The 23149-nt window shown below is 34.3% G+C and overlaps 1 protein-coding gene across 1 annotated transcript; it reads left to right on the plus strand.

The window, feature by feature from the left end:
- Positions 1-3348: 3348 nt before the first annotated feature.
- LOC120086468 (dynein light chain 2, cytoplasmic) lies at positions 3349-4987 on the plus strand. Its single transcript, XM_039043140.1, has 2 exons — positions 3349-3597; positions 4612-4987. The coding sequence occupies exons 1-2, from the start codon at positions 3460-3462 to the stop codon at positions 4813-4815; spliced, it is 342 nt and encodes a 113-aa protein (XP_038899068.1). The 5' UTR covers positions 3349-3459; the 3' UTR covers positions 4816-4987.
- The last annotated feature ends 18162 nt before the right edge of the window (positions 4988-23149 follow it).

The following is a 23149-nucleotide window of genomic DNA, read 5'->3' on the forward strand; positions in this document are numbered from 1 at the left end:
CTAAAGAAACAAAAATTCTGAAAAATAAAATAGTCAAACCAATAAAATTTTATGACAACTTCAATCAGCCAAAATATAAATAGTCTTATTCAACTCACGTACGGTCTTATTTAACTTATATCTGATTTGAATGAAATGAGAAATATAATTACATTAGACTAAATATTCTTTAGTTTTAAGTAATCTTTTGATGTGTATGGAAAAAATAATTGGTATAATCATATATAGAAGTGAAATGATAATAAATATTAAACAATTTTATGAATAAAAATGAACATGAATGTTGAGAATTAAAATATAATGAGAAGATCCAGCAAAATAAAAGAATGAGAAGAAAACTATCCATCATATTTAAGAATCTGAATCTCCCACGTCGAAAACTATTTTTCATTATATATGTATATACATAATCACATAATACAAAGTAAATAGAATGAGAATCACAAATTTCCATAATCCTTGGAGTATGATTGAATCAAATTAATTATTTTGCTCCATAATATATTGGAATTTTTAGGTTCATTAGTAACTTTTTGGTTTTTAGTTTTTTAAAATTAAACTTATAAACATTCCTTCCACCATTAAATTTATTGTTTTTAGTTTTTGAAAGTTAAGACTATAAACATTCATTTTACCTCTAAAGTTCTTGTTTTATCATTTACTTTTTCCCATTTTTTTACAAAAACCAAGTTATGTTTTAAAAACTAAAAAAGTCGCATTTAAAAATTTATTTTTATTTTTGTAATTTAGTTAAAAATTCAACTATTTTACTTGACAAATATGTAAACTGTTGTAAGAAATTGAGAAAAAACAGACTTAATTTTAAAAAACGAAAGATTATCAAATGGATCCTTAATTTTTTGTTTTTGAAAATTTAATTGATAAACACTACTTTTATAATATATTACTACCTACTTTTAAACACGTTTTGTTCTTAAAATGATTATAAATACAAATATTTTTCCTATTTACATGTGGCAAGACCTGACAGATGCCACCTGTCGGAATCTTAATGAAGGACCACATTAGAAATCCATGTCTGTGGGAGTTTAAACATGGACCAGAAATTGAACGCAAAGCACATTATGCCACCTTTTTCTTGTCCATTAGTACCCCTATCAAAACACTAGTGGGCGAGCTTTTTAGCTCCAATTCTATGGCCAAAAAATGATCACCTCTTTAAACGAATATAAGGTCATTATAAGTCAGATAAATACGTACTACTTTCGTTAATTGATTATCATATCAACATCTTTTGATAATGATATCGAATCTAGTAAGATTAAATAATTCTTTGTAAATGAAAAAAAAAAATTAATCTAATGAACCAAAAAGAGTGGGACAACCAAGTGACTTTGATCCGTTAGCCACCTTTGATCGAAAAGGTATATTAAGGTGATAAAAAGAGCTCGAGAAGCCATCGGATGCTGGGTCTTAACCAAGTTGAGCAATCTAGCTATCACTAATTGAATCTATGTTTAAAAGAAGGGTGGTGAAAACTCTATAAATAGTAAAAGCTAATCTATATACAAGTATGTTGTTCCACTTTAGTCATTGCATTGATTTTAAGCATCAAAGCTCGTTGGTATAACCAACATGCCACCCTTATGTGAGATGACTTTTTTTTACGAATTGGCTACCCTATTTCTCATCTAATAATTACTCGGGTTGTCTGTCACGTGGACTTATGATCGAACGGATTTTTTGTGGAGATTTTAGGTCTATTTAATCTCTCTATTTTGTTACATGTTAGATACTCTCTGTTTCCTAAAATTTGAACTATTATACTTAAAGAATCTCCAATTAATATATACTAATGTAACATATCAAATTAGCTCAAATATTTTTGGTACTGAGAAATTTTATAAAACAAGATTTTTTTTTAAAAAAATAATGTTATTTTAATATTTATTGATAAAAATAGGGTTTGTTTGAAACTATGGACAAAAATAGGGTTTGTGAAATCGTGTACGGGGTCCACGAGTTTTGAGTCAGCACATAAATCATGTATCCCGTCCACGATTTAAGACAAACCACGAAAAATAATTTTTCTCCCAACTTCTGTCTTCTTCTTATTTTTTAAGTGTTTTTTTTTTTTTTTTTTTTGCATTTTTCAGAGAATTTTTACTGTGAAATTCAAATTCTTAAAGGCCTACGGTAAAATAAAAATTAAATCAAATTTCTAACCACGAAATTAGGTTAAATATATATTTTTTTTCATATTTTCTCCAACTTTTGTCTTCTATTATTTTTTAGTGTTTTTTTTTTGTATTTTTGGAGTATTTTTTACTGTGAAATTCAAATTTTTAAAAACCTACAATAAAATAAAAATTGAATCAAATTTCCAACTAAATCTATTTTTTTCAAATAAATTTATTTTACCGTAGATTTTTTTCACATAGATTTGTTTTACTGTAAAATTCAAATAGATTTGTTCCCTTTGTATCCACTTAAATCAAAAAGCAATAAAAAAAATAAAAATATGAAACTCGAAAATCGTGTACCGTGTACACGATTTTGCTACCCTATTTTTGTCAATACTTTCTCTCTCCACCTTACTTTTTGTAATTTCTTTCCAATATACCCTATTTTTGTTATTACTTTTAAAAAATACATTATTCTTGAACTTACTTCTAAAAACAACAACAAACTAGCAGCAAATACTAAATTTAAGTTTTATTGAAAATATATAGATTAAAATTGAGAAAATAGAAAAACTAAAATTGAATAAGTCCTAAAATATGAATGATATTTTAATATGAAAATATATCAATTTGATTATGCATATCATATATTATTGGACACATATTTTTGTCCTACAATTGGTCTATTATTTAGTTAGATAACATGGAGTTCCATCTCAAAACCAAATGACAATGAGAAGAATAGTCCGTCTATATTGCATAGAGCGTGAGATACCCTTGATTTTTGCAATGCGAGATCCTCAACATATCCCTTCAAGATGGTGTCTCTTTTGGGTTCACGAGAATCGAATCCCAATTTCTTTTTATTGGACCAAATGCTCATTTTGGTTTTATGAATTTTGACACCATATTAGATAACATATATTTACCACACCATACTATTTAAGCTAAAGTTGTTCAATAAACACATCTATGTTAATGTTTTGTATTGATCTAAACACACGATACATTATATACATATATAAAAGCATAGAAATCATATGGAAAATTTTAAAGCTTATCCGAATATTCTTTGGATTAAGTTTTTGGATTTAACATTGACTTAATAAGACAGGACGTATTTGGCATGATTCTGCGAAGATCCGTTAGTGACCACATAGAGAAGGATATGGACGTGGGTGAGGCAGAAACACCAGCCGAAGTTTATCCTAAAGGCTCTATATATAATAACTAAATCTGTGCTCCCTTCTAATCCTCCCCCGACAGCCGCCGTCAGCTCCGCCGTGTGTTGTGAGAGTATATTTAATTTTTAGCGATGTTAGAAGGGAAAGCAATCATCGGAGAGACGGATATGTTGCAAGCCATGCAGCAAGACGCTCTGAACCTTGCGGCTAAGGCACTTGACAGTTTCGATGTCACTGAAGCCACTGACATCGCCCGTTTCATTAAAAAGGTAAATTTTATTCTAAGTTAAAATATCATTTTCATCTTCTATTTTTTAAATGTCTAATTTTTGTCTCTATATTTTCAATAAATCTTTATATTAGCCTTTCAAGGTAATTAATTATTGGATTTTTTTAAAAAAAAATTAGCCCCTGTTACCCTTCTCTTAAGAAAAATATTTGGTGTATCCTTGTAGACTACACGGACACATTTTTTTTAACATCACAATTAATTGTCCAATCATAATTTGCATATATCAAATATATTTAAAAAAGTTTGTATCTATGATGAGAGTCGAATACACCTAAGTATTATACTCCGATTTATAAATTGTGAAAATGTGTACACAATGTCTTTTGTTATATGAAAAGTATTGTTATTATTTGTCCAATTTCGATTGAAAAATAACTTTAAAAATTTAAATTTAAGATTTATTAAAAGTATGAACCAAAATTATATTTTAGTTAAAAATAAATATAAACTTATGAAGTATAATAAATCTCACAAAAGGGGAAAAATTTATGTGGAAGTTTTATAATTCTTTTATTTTCTTTTTAATTCTCCCTCCCATAAATTATCAAAAAGAAAAAAAAATGATTCATTTGGTTTTTTAAAAGTACGGAATTATAGAGATAGAAGATCAAATATTAAAAAAAAAAAAAAAAAAAAAAAAAAAAGAAAAGAAAAAGAAAAAGAAAAAGAAACATATTTTTGTTTGTATTTTTAAAATTTGGCTACAAATGCTACTCTTATACTAAGAAAGATGCAAATCATTTTAAGAAATTGAGAGAAACTATACTTAATCTTTAAAAATAAAAAACAAAAAACAAAACGGTGCTTTAGTATTCTACCCATTAAAATATGGGTGTAAGATTAAATTTTGGTAAATTATTCCACTAAGGTCGTGTTTATTATTTTGTAATTAAAATTGCTACCATCGTAATGAATCTTTTCTATTATTCATAATTTACAGAATATTATTAATTAGTTTTCTAAGAACGTGTTTGGATTGAAAAATGGGCAGGAATTTGACAAGATATATGGGGGAGGATGGCAATGCATAGTGGGGACAGATTTTGGATCATTTGTGACACATTGTTTTGGGTGCTTCATCTATTTTTGTGTTGGAAGCCTTGCAATTTTGCTCTTTAGGGGCTCTGCTGCCTCAGAAGAAGAACAACAACCTCAGCCAACTCAGTTTTCTGTTATGGAGACTCTCAAAGCATGATTAATATCATCCATTCTCTTTCTCTATCATATATATATATATATATATATATATATACACGCAAATTAACTACCTATAAAGATACGTTTCTAAGTGATTTTGAAGCCGTTAAATCACTTTGTTATGTTTGAGACCATTACTTCGAATCATACGCTTCATCCTTCAAAATCAATTTTATGCTACCAAATTTATTTTGAATGATTGATACATGTTTAATTTTTGAACATGAGGTAAGTAATTTTGTTTTAGGTTAATATATCATTTGAAATTTGTTCAATTTTAATCCTTGTACATTTAATTGTCTAATTTTCATATTTATACTTTTAACAAATCTTAAATTTAGTTTTTCAAAAAGTTAATTTTTACTGAAATTAGTTAAATAATAATAAGAACTTTTATGCTAAGAAATGCAAATATTTGAATATATTTTCAAAACTTATGTAAAAACACTCATAGACAACAATTATTTTAAGAAAATCAATTAAATAAACTAACCGTAGGGGCTAGATTTTTAAAGTATAATAACTAAAATTGAATAATTGAAAATACATAAATTAAAATTAAATAAATTTCAAATTGGAGGCGGTTCTTTTTCTTTTCTTTTTTTCTTTTTTTTTTTTTTTTGCAGAGTGACGGTAGTTGAAGAAAGAAAGTTATATTTTGCTGGCTTGTTTACATTTCTACCCTTTTTATTTTCTTCACGATGTCTCTTTTAGACATTTGGATATATATATATATATATGGATCAAAAGTCGGAAGATTCAATTTATGCGTCAATTTTAATAGTTCATTTTATTATTTTGACATTTAACAAAATTACATTTGTGTAAGATTTGATGTTTGAAAGACTTGTAAGGTAATCTTACTAAATAAACTAAATTGATTCACTCACGACAATTTAAGAGTTTAATTAAAACGATTATAAGTTTGGCATGATATTCTTCTAATGAAATCACACACAAGAAGGGTGTAAATTAATATGCTTACGAAATCTCAAGGCTTAAATTGATATGATTACTAATTCAAGGTTTTAGTTAATACTGTTGAGGTTTATGTCCTAAACTCGTGGTTTGTGCTTTATAAACAAATTGTTTATTTAATAAATAAAGTGTTATTTATTTTGAACTTAGACTTGCATAACTCAAATCCAATAAACTAAGTTCCAAGATTATTAAATGTAACTTGAACAGTATGTGGTTAACATACAGGTGGATCATGTTCAAGTAATAACCTAAAATGTCTATAGTATATAGATTATTGAGATGTATGTCCTAAAACCTCATAGTTAATATGTTATTTGAAATAATTGTTGATTATTTTATATATGCAATTATCCTTCAAAGAAAAATTCAAGGTTATTCTATGTAACTTAAACATGTATGTGATTGACATACATGTGGATGTTTAAGTAATAACCTAAATGGTCTATAGTATATAAAAAAAGGTGTTGGGTGCCTTATCCTAGTGACACTACGGATACGGTCCACTTTATAATTGTTACAAGAGCTGTAAAGTGTTACAAACAATTTGATCCTAATCGTTCGTGTGGAGATATGCGAGTGGAGGTATCCTATACAAAGAGTTTGAATAAGACCGAACCGCGAAATGATTAATCTCTCTTAATAACACCATTGACTGAAGAGATTAACATTTCATAGGATGACCATAGGTGACTCGACCTTAATCCTAAGTGAGTTATGAACTCCTGTCTATGAGGGTAGTCCTTTGATCTGTATGGATGAGAGTGGCAAGATTCATCGACTCAATATGCCTACCATTTTAGGAATTTTTGCAGGTAGGGAGCATGAAACATAGCTACACAATATGGAATTCACTCCTTCTTATCTTTAGGGTAAGTAAACGAATTGTTTCCTTAAGTGTTGACTTCGGGTTTGAACAATAGGGCCTCTCCTTCTCAATAGCCCGAGAGAGTTTTGTTTATGGTAAGACCATAAACAGGTTGTTCATTGGATCAGTGGGTCTTAAGAAGTTAGATGTAAGTACAGTGGTAAAACGATAATTTGACCTAGCTGTAATTACGAGCAATTCGTGAAGGTACGACTTACTATTGATTGGTTATATCCGTGAACACAGAAATATATCTACAGTGCAAATAGTGCAACTATGAGTCTTTAGTGGAGTGACCTGCATGAAGGAATCCTATTAAAGGTCCTTAAGCAGAAGCGGATTGTCCCAAATTTTCAAAATTCACATAACACAGAATTTTATAATGAAGAACAAAAAAATTATGCATTTAATTCAGAATTACAACATGCTTGAAAAAACATAAAAATAAAATTAGGGTTCAAGAAAACCCTTACCTTTGAAGAACAATTCTTCAATTGATTCCCTCGAACAAACGAACAACACCACGAAATTTCCTCTGTATACTCCGGATGAGAATCCAGGAGTTTGTGGGGTCTGATTATTTTGGTTGAGGGAGTTTTATGGGGAAAAGAGGAGGAAGATGATGGTATTTTTTCCAAAACGTTTCTATGTGTAGAGAGAAAAAATCTTTGTACATTTTTCTGTTTTCACACACTGAACATAATAGGAATAACCAGCTACTCACATGTCTAAGAGAGCAAAAAAAGGCTCCCAAAAATAGTTTTAATAAATTAAAATAAATTTATTTATTTATTTAATAAAACATTATATATATATATATATGATAACTACTTTATCATATAATATATATTAAAACTATATGTTATATCAAATATAACATATAATCTATAGTTTTTATATAGTATCAAATATAATATAGCCTATAGTTTCGATGCTCTCTTACCAATGGAGTTTAATATAAAATTCATTTATACTAAATTTAATTATATGAATATAATTCATATAATTAATATCTTAATCATATTCAAATATTTATTTCCTCTCAAATAAACTTTATATTATAATGTATCAAATACATTATATCAATTATATCATATATAATTAAAATTAAATTAAATTAATTATATCATATATAATTAATTACCTCAATTAATTTGAATAATTCAAATTAATCCAAAAACTGATTCTCACAAGTTCACTTTGAGCTACAGAGGGGACCTCATGGACCTATAGCTTGAAGCTCCAATAATACGTAAATAATTAATTAAACTCTTTAATTAAATTATTCACCATCCGTTAACTATCGGACACTCTACTAAATACCAACAGGTGCACTCTTCGCACTACAGATATATTTTTGTATCAATTGGATATAACCAGTCAACAGTACGATGACCCTTCACAAATTGCTCATAAGTACAGCTAGGTCAAAATTATCATTTTATCCCTATAGTTACATCTAACTCTTTAAGTATCACCGATCCTCTAATGAACAATAAATCATAGTTCAACTATGACCAAACACTTCTCAGGCAAGGAGAGAATATGGCGCCATATTGTTTAAGCCCTGAAATTAGCTCTTAGGAGAGCAATTTATCTACTTACCCCAAAATTGGGGAAGGAGTAAATTTCTTCTTGTGTAGCTATGTTCCCAGCTCCCCAATCAGACGAGTCCCCAAAATAGTAGGCTTGTTGAGTCGGCAATCTGGCCACTCTCACTCATACAAATCAAAGGACCGCCTTCACAGGCAAGAGTTCACAACTCACTCAGGATTCAGGTCATGTTACCTATGGTCATCCTCGTGAATTGTAAGTCTCTATTATGAACGGCGTTATATAATGAGACTAAACATTTTATGGTCTGGTCTTATACAAACTCTTTTGTATAAAATATCCCCGCTCATATGTCTCTAAAGGGACTCGTATTGAAGGAGATCCTTGAGCGGAAGCAGATCGTCCAAATTTCATTAATTATTGAAAATTAAATTTACAGCAAACATACAAGATATACATTCAAAATAAACTACAGCATGCTTGATACAAGAAAAAGGGGTTCAAGATACATTATCCTTGCATCCCTCAAACAATCATGAGTCTTGAACTAAAATAGCAACTCTTGAAGACCTTCTTCAAAAACTTCTCGAACCAAACAGAGAGGACACTACCACAACGAGCCTTTGGTATTCTCGGAGTGAGAACCCATGAGTGGTAGGCTCTGACTATTTTGGTTATGAGGGATAGTTTGAATGTAGAGGAAGAAGAAGATTGAAACACACAGAACTTTTCAATAAACTCAATCGTTCAGCAAAGTGACAATTGTTGAGGAAGAAGAAGAAAACAATTTTCTTTTATTCCTCTTGCCACAAAAATCAATAACCACTCACAGGTAGTTGGAGAGAAAAGAAGGAATTTATTATTCAAAATTAATAAAATAATATAAATAAATATGATAACTAACTTATCATATTATATCTATATTAAACTATATGTTATATCAAATATAACATATAACCTATAGTTTTAATATTGTATCATATACAATATAAACTATCGTTTTTTTTCTCTATTTTGTGGCATTTAATATAAATCATATTTATATTAAATTTAACAACTATGAGTCACATTCATAGAAAATATATTTGAATCTCATTCAAATATTTATTTCCTCCCATAAACTATAATGTATCAAATACATTATGACAATTATATCATATATAATTGAAATAATTTAATTATATCACATATAATTAAATTTCTCTTATTAATTTGAACAATTCAAATTAACCAAAAAATTGATTCTCAACTAAATCCTTTTGAGCTACCAATGGCACCTTATGGACCTGTAGCTTGAAACTCCAACGGTACATGAATTATTAATTAAACTCTTTAATTACATTATCCACCATTTGTTAATTGTTGGGCACTCCACTAAAGATCTACAAATACAATCTTCGCACTACAAATATATTTCTGTGTCCATTGGATATAACCAATCAACAGTACGATGACTCTTCACAAATTGCTCGTAAGTACAACTAGGCCAAATTACTATTTTGCCCCTATAGTTACATCTAACTCCTTAAGTACCATTGATCTCTCTAATGAACAATAGATCATAGTCCTACTATGACTAAACCCCTCTTGGGTCAGGAGAGGGTGTGGCGCCACATTGTTCAAGNGTCAGGAGAGGGTGTGGCGCCACATTGTTCAAGGCCCAGAATCAACCCTTAAGGGAGCAATTTATTTACTTACCCCTGCTTCGGGGAAGAATTGAATTCCATCTTGTATAGTTGTGTTCCCAGCTCCCCAATCAGACGAATCCCCAAAATGGTAGACATGTTGAGTCGGCAATCGCTCTCACCCATACAAATCAAAGGACCGCCCTCATAGGCAGGAGTTCACAAATTACTCAAGATTCAGGTCATGTTATCTATGGTCATCCTGGTGAAATGAAAGTCTCTATTATGAACGGCGTTATATAATGAGACTAAATATTTCGTGATCCATTCTTATACAAACTCCTTTATATAGAATATCCCCGCTCGCGTGTCTAATACATGAATGATCAGGATCAGATCATTTGTAGCACTTTACAACAATTGTAACACCTACAAAGCGGGTCATACTCGTAGTGTCATAAGGATAAGGTACCCAGCCTTATCCATATACTACAGACCATTTAGGTTATCACCTAAACATGATCCACCTGTATGTCTCCACATACATGTTTAAGTTACAAAGATAACCTTGGATGTTAGTTTATTGGTTTGCGGTTAATGCAACTAAAATATCATATATTTTATAGACAAAGTGAATAAATTATCATATATTATTAATTACATAAGAGTTTGTTCATACAAAGTTTACAAACTATAGAACCCTACGAGATTTAGGGCATCAACCCCAATAATCGCCCACTTGTCCTAAAGCTAGTGGGGTGTACAATATAATAAAATTAAAAGTACAAAAAACAATAAATTAGGACATAAGACACCAAGTATAATATTTCCCACTTTCCCTAGTCTAGCCGTGGTCTATCCCATAGGCTCATACTCTACAGGTGACCCTCAAATACTGTAGTCGTAAAGGCCTTCATAAACGGATCGACAACATTATACTCCGAAGCTATCTTCGTGACAATCACGTCCCCTCGATGCACAATCTCTCGGATGAGGTGAGACTTCTGCTCTATGTGTTTTCCGCGTTTATGACTTTTAGGCTTTTGGGAATTAGCCACAACACCACTATTATCACAATCAAGTGTGATGGTCTTTGACATGTCTGGAACAACTTCCAGATCAGTCAAGAATTTCCTGAGCCAAATGACCTCCTTAGCAGCATCACAAGCCGCTACATACTCAGCCTTTATGGTGGAGTCCGTGATGCACCCCTGCTTGGTGTTTCACCATACTACTGCTCCTCCGTTAAGAATGAACATTGATCTTGATGTGGATTTCCGAAAATCCCTATCAGTCTAAAAATCAAAGTCTGTGTATCCTGTAAAGATCAAATCTTTAGAACCATACACGAGCATGTAGTCTCTCGTTCTCTATAAATACTTGAGGATTTTCTTAATGGTTGTCCAGTGATCTAATCTTGGATTAGATTGATATCTACTGACTATCACAACTGCATAGTAGATGTCAGGTTTAGCATATAACATCGCATACATCAAACTGCCTACGGCAGATGCATAGGGGATCCGTCTCATATCCTCAACCTCTTGAAATGTCTTAGGACATTGTTCCTTGGACAATGTAACCCCATGCCTGAAAGGCAATAAGCCCCTCTTGGAGTTCTGCATCGAATATTTGACAAGCATCTTATCAATATACAATGCCTAAGACGGTGCTAGTACTTTGTTCTTTCGATCTCAAAATATCTGAATACCCAGAACAAACTGAGCCTCTTCCAAATCTTTCATTTGGAATTGGGTCGTTAGCTAGTTCTTACCTGTAGTCAATAAATTTACATCATTTCCAATAAATAGGATATCATTTATACACTGCTATTGAACTGTTGCCGATCTTCTTGTAGACACAAGGCTCATCAACGTTCTGACCAAAGCCATAAGATTTGCTCGCAGTATCAAACCTTATGTTCTAAGATCGAGATGCCTGTTTCAGTCCATAAATGGATCGATTAAGCTTGAAAACCTTTTGCTCTTGATCTTGGATTATGAATCCCTAGGGTTTCACCATATAAATGATCTCCACAAGATTTCCATTCAAAAAAGCAGTCTTGACATCCATTTTCCATATTTCATAGTCACAATATGAGGCAATGGATAGGAGGATCCAGATAGATTTCAGCATGGCAACAGGCGAGAAAGTCTCCTCATAGTCGACTCCCTCTACCTAGGTATAGCTCTTTGCCACCAGTCTAGCCTTGAAGGTTTGCACCTTCCCATCAGCACCCTGTTTCCTCTTGTAGATCCATTTACAACCTATAGGTTTAACCCCATCAGGTTGATCTACAAGATCCCAAACTGAATTGAAATACATAGACTCCATTTTGAGATCCATGACTTTGATCCATTCATCTCTGTCAACATCCTCCATTACTTTCTTGTAAGACAATAGATTCTTAACCTCGCCATTAGCTATCATAGCTAGCATTTCAGTTAGACCCATATAGCGAATAGGTGGGTTCACAACACTCTCACTATGTCGAGGTTCCCTCAACACTTGAGGTGGATTTGACCTACTCGATGAACCTACTTCAACAACTCTTGTTGAGGTACTAGGCTCTTCAACAACTCATGTTGAAGATTCAATAGTTTCTTTGGAAATCTCATTCAACATGATTTTTCTTCTGGGTTTGTGCTCCCTTATGTGGTCTTCCTCAAGAAAAGTAGCATTTATCGATACAAATACTTTGTTTTCTTTAGGATCAAAGAAATAATCATCTCTCGTTCCCTTGAGGCCTACAAATAGGCATAACCTTGAACGTGGTTCCAATTTCTTAGGATTGGCCTCAAGTACATGTGTTGGGCAACCCCAGGTTCTGAAATGACGTAAACTAGCTTTCCGACCATTCCACAACTCCAGAGGTGTTTTGGTAACACTTTTAAAGGGAACACAGTTAAGGATATAAGTTGCAGTCTCTACTGTATAACCCCAAAACAAGTCAGGTAAGGAAGTGTAACTCATCATAGACCAAACCATGCCCAACAGGGTTCGATTTCTTCTTTCTGATACCCATTGCTGAAGTGTACTAGGTACTGAGAGTTGGGATATAATTCCTGTTCTATCAAATAGTTCTGGAATGTCAAATCCATAACTCTCCACCTCGATCAGATCGAAGTGTTTTGATCATTCTATTTAATGCATTTTCAACTTCAACCTTGAATCCTTTGAACTTTTCAAAAGACTTAGACTTATGTTACATTAAATAAACGTACCCATGTCTTGAATAATCATCAGTGAAGTGATGGAATATTCATAATCTCCCCTAGTTCTTACATTCATCGGATCACAAAGGTCTGAATGCACTAGCTCTAGAGGTTCTATGACCCTAGGACCATTTCTAGTAAAAGGCCTTTTAGTCATCTTTGAAGGAAATCTTAACGAAGAGCATTTATGAGCGCGTTCGAATCTTTCCGATTTCATCGTGACTGAAATACAACATATACATTCTAACAGACAGTTATGCAAATTCACACTAATTAAAGGCATGCTTCAAACAATGAAAAATACAAAAGAAAGAGTTCTCATACCAGTTGAAGACCCTCTTCAAGCTTTGAACTCAAACACAGCGGAAGAACCTCCACTCACACTCTATCACCCAATAAATAAGTCGAATGCAGCAGCATGATCGTCCACATGAACGGCAGAAACACGAACAGGTGAACAGCAGCGGGGACGACACCACAAAACGGAGTCCTTGGTATTCTTGGAGTGAGAATCAAAAGTGTGGTCTTTGGTGAATTTGGTAGAGGCTGAAGAAAAGAAAAAAACCATGTAGACGATAAGCAAGTGGGAGAGAAAAAGTTATCGTATAACTGTGTGCTTATCGTTTAGAAGAAGCTACAAAATCGTGTAGGTTTTATTAAGCGATCGTTTAATAAAAGGTAGACGATCGTTTAGTAAACGCAGCACGCGATGCGATCGTTTAGGAAAGCTAAGCGATCGTTTTAGCGACGGGCGTGCGATCGTTTAGGTGCAAGGTGTGCGATCGTTTAGACGATAAACTCTATCGTATAGGCTCTCAACTATTGCGATCGTTTACGTTTCCACACCGATGCAAAATTTTTCGAACTTTTGCAAAATGAAACAAATTTTCATTTTATTCTTTGGTTACAATAACGACATCGTATTCTCCACTAACGCACGACCGAGAAAAGTTTTAGGCCAATTATCATATCAATTAACCAATTTAATAATTAATGAATATAATCATATTATATTCTTACCCTATAGTTTAGTATTACATATCTACTATAGTAATTCTCCTTTACTTGATAAATTATATTTATATCTAATTTCCTTCAAAATAATGTATCTCATATATTTAGCCAATTATATCATATATAATTACTAGTCCAATTATATCATATATAATCGAACTCCCTCTTGTCAATTTGAACATTTCAAACTACCCAAACACTGATTCTCAACATCTAAGCTACCCAGGGGACCTAATGAACCTGTGGCTCAAAGCTCGCCAACGATACGTCGGAATAGCTGACTAAACTCTTTAGCCATGAGATCCACATCTATTAACTGTCAGGCATTCCACTAAAGACCAATAGTTTGAACTCTTCTTAACCACAGATATATTTCTGTGTCATCAGATATAACCAATCATGAGTATGATGACCCTTCACATATGCTCGTAAGTATAGTTGAGCCAATTTACATTTTGCCTTGTAGTTACATCTCACTTCTTAAGAACCACTGATTCCTCTAATGAACAATACAACATAGTCTAGCTATGTGTAAACACCTCTCGGGCCCAAGAGAAGGTGTGTGGCACCACATCGTTCAAGCCTTGGAATCAGCTCTTAAAGGGAGCTATCTATCTACTTACCCCTACTTTGGGGAAGGAGTGAATTTCATCTTGTGTAGCTGAGTTCCCAGCTTCCAAATCAGACAAATCCCCAAAATGGTAGGTTTGAATCAGCGACCTGGCCACTTGCACCTATACAAATAAAAGGACCGCTCTCAATGGCAGGAGTTCCCAACTCACTCAGAATTGAGGTCATGTTACTTATGGTCATCCTAGTGAAATGGAGTCTCTATCATGAACGGTGTTATATAACAAGACATTAATACTTCTTGGTCAGGTCTTATACAAACTCTTTGTTTAGGATGCCCCCACTCGCATGTCCTCAACACGAATGATCAGGATCATACCATTTGTGACAAGTCACAACACTTGTGACCATTCCACAAAGTGGGCCGCATCCGTAGTGTTACCAGATAAGGTTTCCCTTCTATATCCATATACTACAGACCATTTTGGTTATCACTCAAGACATGATCCACTTGTATGTCACCACATACATGCTTAAGTTACATATAGATAACCAGGGATTTTATGTTTATTGGTTTGTGGTAAAGCAAATAAAACATACAATTGAGCAAAATCAAGATGTGAAGTAAATATCATATATTATACAACACAAACATTCGTACAAACTATTTACAAACTACAAGACACGAGACTTTAGGCCATCAACCCCAATAATCTTGCCTTCAAGGCATGATTCACACACAGGTAAAGAATTTTCTTTTAACTCACTTAGAAGTCTATTCTTCACCAACCTCTCGATCCTATTGAGACTGATGTGTCAAGTCTTAGGTGCCAAAGTTGGGCATTTTCCTTAGGAGAAATTCTAGGTCGTTTATTTTGAGTTATGACAATTTTAAACATCTCTATTTTATGGAGAGCATTTTTTGCTAACGGCCTTAGCACATACAAATTATTTTCCAATTTAACAGAACATATATCAACACCATTCTTAGTAATAAACACTTTATTATAAGAAAAGTTCAATTGGTAAGAATGTTCTAAAAGACACATTACAGAAACTAAGTTCCTTTTTAAGTCAAGAACTACAAATACATCATTCAGAATGAGAAATTTGTTCTCTAAAGATAATCGGAGTCCTCTCACTACCACAGCTGAGATGACAAGCCCGGTTCCAACTAGCATCGTCATTTAACCAGCATCAACTTGTCGTCAGGAACTAATTCCCTGAAATAAAGAATAAACATTGTTAGTGACCCCAAAGTCAATAATCTAGGCAGAATCATCATTCTCCACTAAATAAGTTTCCAAAACAAGCAAATCACATTAATCTTGTTTAGCCTTCTTCTTTTCTGCCAAATATCTTGGGCAATTTGTCTTCTAGTGTCCATCCTGGTTGCAATGGAAACACTTTCCCTTGTCAACCTTTATTGATTATCTACCCCTTGGAGCAACAACTCCTGGGTTAGCAGCAGCCTTCTCCTTTCCACCCTTCTTCTTCTTCTTCCACTTTTTGGTGTCGGAGGAAGAAGATACAGACTTAGTTCTTGAGGTTGAACCTGAAGGATCTCATACCGAAGAGTTCCATGAGCGCATTCGGATCGCTTTGATCTCACCGTGGCTGAAATGCATATTATACGTTCAAGATATACAGTTATGCAAACAAATATTAATTATCGGCATGCTTTGAACAAGAAAATAACAAGGGAAAGATTACCATACCCGTTGAAGAAAATCTTCAATCTTCGGCACTCACAGCAGCGGAAAACCTCCACGCGATCTACCAATGCCCAGCGGAAATGTCAACATTAGCAACATGAACAACTGCAAACTCAAGACCGCAACAAGGACGACACCAAGAGCCCTGGGTATTCTCGGAGTGAAAACCCAAAGGGTGATCTTTTGTGAATTTGGTAGAGAAAGGAGGAAACACGAATTGTGTAGGCGATAAGCAAGTGGGAGGGAGAAAGACACTATCGCATAGCACAAATGCTTATCATTTAGGATGAGCTACACAATCGTGTAGGATTTACTAAACGATCTTTTAAGAAAAGGTATACGATCATTTAGTAAAATCGGCATACTATACGATCGTTTAAAAAAGCTTGCGATTGTGTAGGCGACAGTGTGCGTGTTTAGGCGCGAGGTCGATGATCGTTTAGGTGAAGAGGAGCTATCGTATAGCCTCTCGATTTTCTTAAGCGATCGTTTTGAAACACTAGCACGCTCTTTTGCGAAATCTTTTTGGCGATCGATTGATTGATTCAAAAATGAAAATAATTTTCATTTTAACTCATTGGTTACAATAACCGACGTTGCCCCACTAACCCACGTCCGAAAGTGAAATATGGATTAATGATCATATAATTAATCAACTAATTAACTAATAAATATAATCATATCATATTTTTATCCTATAGTTTGATATCACATATCTACTATAGTTTTTCTCCTTTATTTGATATAAATCATATTTATATCTAATTTCCTCCAAAATAATGTATCTCATACATGTAGCCAATTATATCATATATAATTAACCAGTCCAATTATATAATATATAATCAAACTTCCTCTTGTCAATTTGAACATTTCAAATTAACCCAAATACTGGTTCTCGATTTATCTAAGCTAACTCGGGGACCCAATGGACCTGTGGCTCGAAGCTCCAACGATCCGTGAATAGCTGACTAAACTCTTTAGCCACGAGATCCACCATCCGTTAACTGTCAGGCATTCCACTAAAGACCAACAGCTGAACTCTTCTTACCACAGATATATTTATGTGTCCATCGGATATAACCAATCATGAGTACGATGACCCTTCACAGATGCTCGTAAGTACAGCTGGGCCAAATTACCGTTATGCCTCTGTAGTTACATCTCACTCCTTAAATACCACTGATTCCTCTAATGAACAATACTACATAGTCCAACTATGTGTGAACACCTCTCGGGCCAAGAGAAGGTATGTGACGCCATATCGTTCAAGCCCTAGAATCAACCCTTAAGAGAGCTACCTATCTACTTACCCCTGCTTCGGGGAAAGAGTGAATTCCATCTTGTGTAGCTGAGTTCCCAGCTCCCAAATCAGACGAATCCCAAAAATGGTAGGTTTGAATCGGCAACCTGGCCACTCATACCCATACAAATCAAAGGATCGCCCTCAATGGCAGAAGTTCCCAACTCACTCAAGATTGAGGTCATGTTACATATGGTCATTCTAGTGAAGTGAAGTCTCTGTCATGAACGGTGTTATATAACGAGACGTTAACACTTCGTGGTCAGGTCTTATATAAACTCTTTGTATAAGACGCCCTCGCTCGTATGTCCCCAACACGAATGATCAGGATCAGACCATCTGTAACAAGTCACAACACTTGTGACCATTCCATAAAGTGGGCCGCATCCGTAGCGTTACCAGGATAAAGTTTCCCTCATATATCCATATACTACAGACCATTTTGGTTATCACTCAAGACATGATCCACTTGTATGTCACCACATACATGCTTGAGTCACATAGAGATAACCAGGGATTTTATGTTTATTGATTTGTCATAAAGCAAATAAAATAAGTAATTGAGCAAAAATATAAGATGTGAAGTGAATATCATATATTAACAACACAAGCGTTCGTACAAACTGTTTACAAACTACAGAACACGAGACTTTAGGGCATCAACCCTAACAGAACCTTTATGGAACTTTTTAGGTGATGAAGCAACATTTGCTTCACCCTTCTTTTCCTTGCTTTTCAACAAAGATTGGAAAGTTTGTAGCTCATTGAGTAGGGTAGTTAGGTTGTAGTCAATTCTGTTCAGAATAGCATTGCTACGGAAGTGTAGGAAACTTTCTGGAAAAGATTCCAGTATAATGTTAACCTTGTTGGCTTCATCGATGCTTGACCCGTTCATCTCCACCACTTTGAAGTGGATCATCATGTTGATTTCCAGAAGTCCATAGAAAAATTAGTTACAATATTGTTGATGATTTAGTCGGCATTTGGAATTCCGTATCTGATGACACTTCTTTAGTTAGGTATAGTAATAGTAGCAGTTATTCCTTAGATTTGGATATTGAAAATCAAATTTTTGAGATTGACAATGATCCTTCTTTTGGAGAACATGTTCTCGAATAGATGCCCTATCTTGCATACAGACATTGAAGATGTACTTGAGAGTGTCGTGCCTGAGCTGTGCAGACGGTTATCCAAAACATTCCCCGCAGTGACTCCATGATTTCACGAGCGATGAGCATGGGCTCATGCTTCTTGGCCAAGACTTCATTAAGGTTTGCCAAGATATACACTCGGGCCTTCTCGTTTTCCCTTTTTCAGCGCTCATATGCTTCCCGAACATTTTGAGGAGCAGTATGAGGTGGAATGGGAGGACACTCTTCCATTAGGACAAAACATAGATCATCGATGATCAAAATCGTATTTATGGTGTTTTTCCAAGTAGCATAATTTTTGCCAGTTGATTTATTAGCGGCAAGCAAACTTAGTGTAGCGGTAGCCATATTAAATTGTTGAAAAAAGAACAAACTTAATTTAGTCTACTTGCATTAAACCATTTTTAGAAAAACAATCAAGTTTTAGCAAAATAGTCTAGTTTACCCTAAGTGCATCTATTTTGCAATGATGCTTCAGTGAGGTAGGACAAAAGTCACTGTAGGGTGATCAAGTGTCCCTTCACTGAAATGAGACATCCTCAACTATTAGACAGAAACGACTTCTTGTAACTGTAGCTAATAGTCACCACTTTTCGGTCAAGAATTTGTTAATATTCTTAACAATTCTATGTAAGCATAACCCCTCATTTAGGTTCTAGAGTCCCGCCCTAATGATTTAACCTTAAGGAAAAGCCGATTAGAACAAGAGACTAAAGCAGCCCTATCCACTTCTAAGATCAAATAAAGCGTCATTCAAAACTATCATCCTTTAGGGGGACACCCACAATGCCTCAAGGCGATGCATGAAACTTTATCCAACCTAATGAGAGAGACTGACGGATGTGTTGTCACACGTCCCACTCTGATTTACTATAAACACTCTCTCCATTCACCTTGGTATTGATCTACCCAAACGCCACCCGTAGAGGGACACTGATAATGGGCAGAAATGCACGTTATTACACTGCTAAGTTAATTAAACAATGCAGGTTTGCATTGATAAAATATATAAGATTGCGTCCAAAAAGCATTAAGTTTGTAACATTGCAGTCGCATGCTTTCATCGTATAAAAACAGTTAACTTTTGTATTTTTGTGCACAATATGCATGACACAAAGCGTAAAATGCGATCACAAGAAGGCAACGGTCGAGCACAGCGTTACCGCAAGGCTTTGCGGTGATTTGTGCTCGCAAACATCTGCTCAAGAAGGATTGCCGCATAGAGCCACCGCAACTTGGTGGACATATCTGGGTGAAAAGCATAATTAATCACAATGGGACAGAAAGCTAATGACGGTCAAGTCCGAATTAAGTTGACAAGCCGCTAACGATCTACTATAGTAAGTACGCTCAGCTTTTCGGTGACAAATATTCGGTGCATCAGACAGAGAATTAATGCCTGTCTCTTATACACATCTAGATGTGTATAAGAGACAGGCCGCTAACGATCTACTATAGTAAGTACACTCAACTTTTCGGTGACAAATATTCGGTGCATCAGATAGAGAACTAAAGCCATCCCATCAGTGCAATCATAAAAGAGAATACGCCTTTCACTGCGAAACTCTATAAATACCGAAGTCAAACATCAAAAAAGAAGTTCAGATACTTAGATAATTTTCTTCATAGTTAGAATAGCCTTGTTCTTAGTTTTTCTTTTACTTTAAGGCGGAAGCGAGAGAAGCGAGATTGTGCCAAGAGATCGTTCTGGTGAACTTGGAAGAGTGTCGGAAGCGTCAAGATCAAAGAGAGGGCCAGCTCTTGCAGAAGCAGGAATATCTTTTGAACAGAATAGAGTTGACAATGTAAAAGCCTTGGGAAGCAAGGGATTGCTACCAGGCTCTTTATCCTTATCTTCCATTGTCATTTTGTACTTAAACTCATCTATAGAAATGGAATTTACTTCTTTATATCTGTTCACTCTCTGTTTATTACGCATGAGTAGTTAAATCTGTCGAATGGGTTGAGAAGCACTTAGCTAACATAACTAGGGATCTTCACTCTATGCGATTATCTTGTATTATGTATGCATCATTCGTCCATTAGAGATACTCGGGAGGGTAGTCTAAGGATAGGATCTAGGCTTGGAAAAGTTAGGTTAGAATATAGGCTTGGGAGAGTCAGATTAGAATGCATAATCAAGAGATAGGAGCTTAGGAATAAACAATGTTTTCTATTAACGCATCGCATGCATCCTAGAGATAGGATATGATTGTGTGCGGTCACCTTGTCTTTATGTGCATTTTGCATCATTGCATAGGAAAAGAGTAGAGACTTAGGAATAAGCTCTATGGGCATTATTGCATTCAACACATGCGTCCTAGAACTAGAAGCACCGCATTTGCATTGGAAAATGATTTGCTATCGCATGAGTGTAGCATGATCGCATAGTTTGATGCATTCCCAGGAAACGCTAGCTAAAGACTTTCTCAATCCGTTCCTCCGCATACTCAGTGTATCTACCACATAATCAAACTTTTCTCAAATTTGCCGCATACATTCATTTTATACTGCAAACAACAACCCAAACAACTATTGATTATTTGGTTACCACAAAGTCTTCTTAGAGATTATCACCGCATACTGTTTTTCCCTAGTCCCTGAGTTCGACCTGGACTTACCAAGAAACTCAGTGGAATTTATACTTGGATTTCGCCGAGAAAACTTATTACTCAACACATTCCCATCATCGCATTTCATTCCATCATTTCACCCCATAAAATAACGCATCAGACACCCATAGTGCCTCGAGGCCGAGAGTAGATCTCACAGTATGAAGTTTTAGGGAGAAACGTCTAGAGGTTAAACGAAGTATCATATATCACATTTTCCTCCTACTGAGTGTTCTACCTAGGGTTAATTAACTTAGAAAATCTGGCTACTGATTTTATTTAAGTGTTTGTTTAATTTTCTCAAAAACAACTTTTGTCTTTGATGATTAAACAACTTTAATTCAAGTCTTATTAAACTCTTTAACAGACTTTAATTAAACTTGCATGCATATAAATCTTTTAATTCAAAATTTGATTCTCAACATAATTCTTTTGAGCTACCAATGGGACCTTATGAACTTGTAGCTGTAAGCTCCAATGGTACGTGAATAATTAATTAAACACTTCAATTATATTATCCACCATGTGTTAACTGTCGAGCACTCCACTAAAGACCGACAGTTGCACTCTTCGCACTATAGATATATTTCTATGTCTTTGGATATAACCAATCAACAGTGTGATGATTCTTTCACAAATTGCTCGTAAGTACAACTAGGCCAAATTATCGTTTTACCCTTATAGTTACATCTAACTCTTTAAGTACCACTGATTCCTCTAATGAACAAAAATTCATAGTCCTACTGTAACTGACTCCTCTCTGGCCAAGAGAGAGTGTGGCTACTATGTTCAAGACCTGAAATTAACCCTTAAGGGAGCAATTTATCTACTTACCCTTGCATTGGAGAATGAGTGAATTTTGTCTTGTGTAGCTGAGTTCCCAACTCCCCAATCAGACAAATCCCCAAAATGGTAGGCTTGTTGAGTTGGCAATTTGGCTACTCTCACCCATACAAATCAAAGGACCTCCTTCATGAGTAGAAGTTCACAACTCACTCAAGCTTCAGGCTATGTCACCTATGGTCATCCTAGTGAAATGTAAGTCTCTATTATCGACGGTGTTATATAAAGAGGCTAATCATTTCATTGTCCGATCTTATACAAACTCTTTGTATAGGATACCTCTGCTCACATGTCTCCACATGAATGATCAGGATCATATCATTTGTAGCACTTTACAACATTTGTAATACCTTCAAAGTGAGCCGTATCCGTAGTATCACCAGGATAAGGTACCCAACCTTATCCATTTACTACATACTATTTAGGTTATTATTTAAACAAGATCCACATGTATGTCTCTACATACTTGTTTAAATTTACATAAAATAACCTTGGATCTTAGTTTATTGGATTGAGTATATACTTATAAAATAACACTTATTTTATTAATAAAAATATGTTTATAGAGAGTTCACAAACTACGAGATTACAAGAAGATTTAGGACACCAATCCCAACAATCTTCCACTTATCCTAAAGCCTAGGGAGACTAATGTACAATACAAATAAAGTACAAAATACAATAAACTAGGGCATACACTATACCCCAGTAACATCTCCCACTTGCCTTAGACAATGTGCTGCATATTCTATAGACCAAACTTTCTAGATGACCCTCGAACACTTTAGCCGTGAGAGCCTTTGTAAACAGATCAACAACGTTGTGCTCCGACGCGATCTTCGTGACAATCACATCACCGTGATGCACAATCTCTCGGATCAAAT

This window comes from Benincasa hispida, chromosome 9 (assembly GCF_009727055.1).
Source record: "Benincasa hispida cultivar B227 chromosome 9, ASM972705v1, whole genome shotgun sequence".
In the NCBI taxonomy this organism is placed as follows: domain Eukaryota; kingdom Viridiplantae; phylum Streptophyta; class Magnoliopsida; order Cucurbitales; family Cucurbitaceae; genus Benincasa; species Benincasa hispida.

Bases quoted from the DNA above. Each gene is read 5' to 3' on its own strand.
- LOC120086468 (XM_039043140.1), top strand. From the start codon at position 3,460: ATGTTAGAAGGGAAAGCAATCATCGGAGAGACGGATATGTTGCAAGCC. The intron at 3,598-4,611 runs GTAAATTTTATT...AAAAATGGGCAG, and splicing joins TCGCCCGTTTCATTAAAAAG to GAATTTGACAAGATATATGG.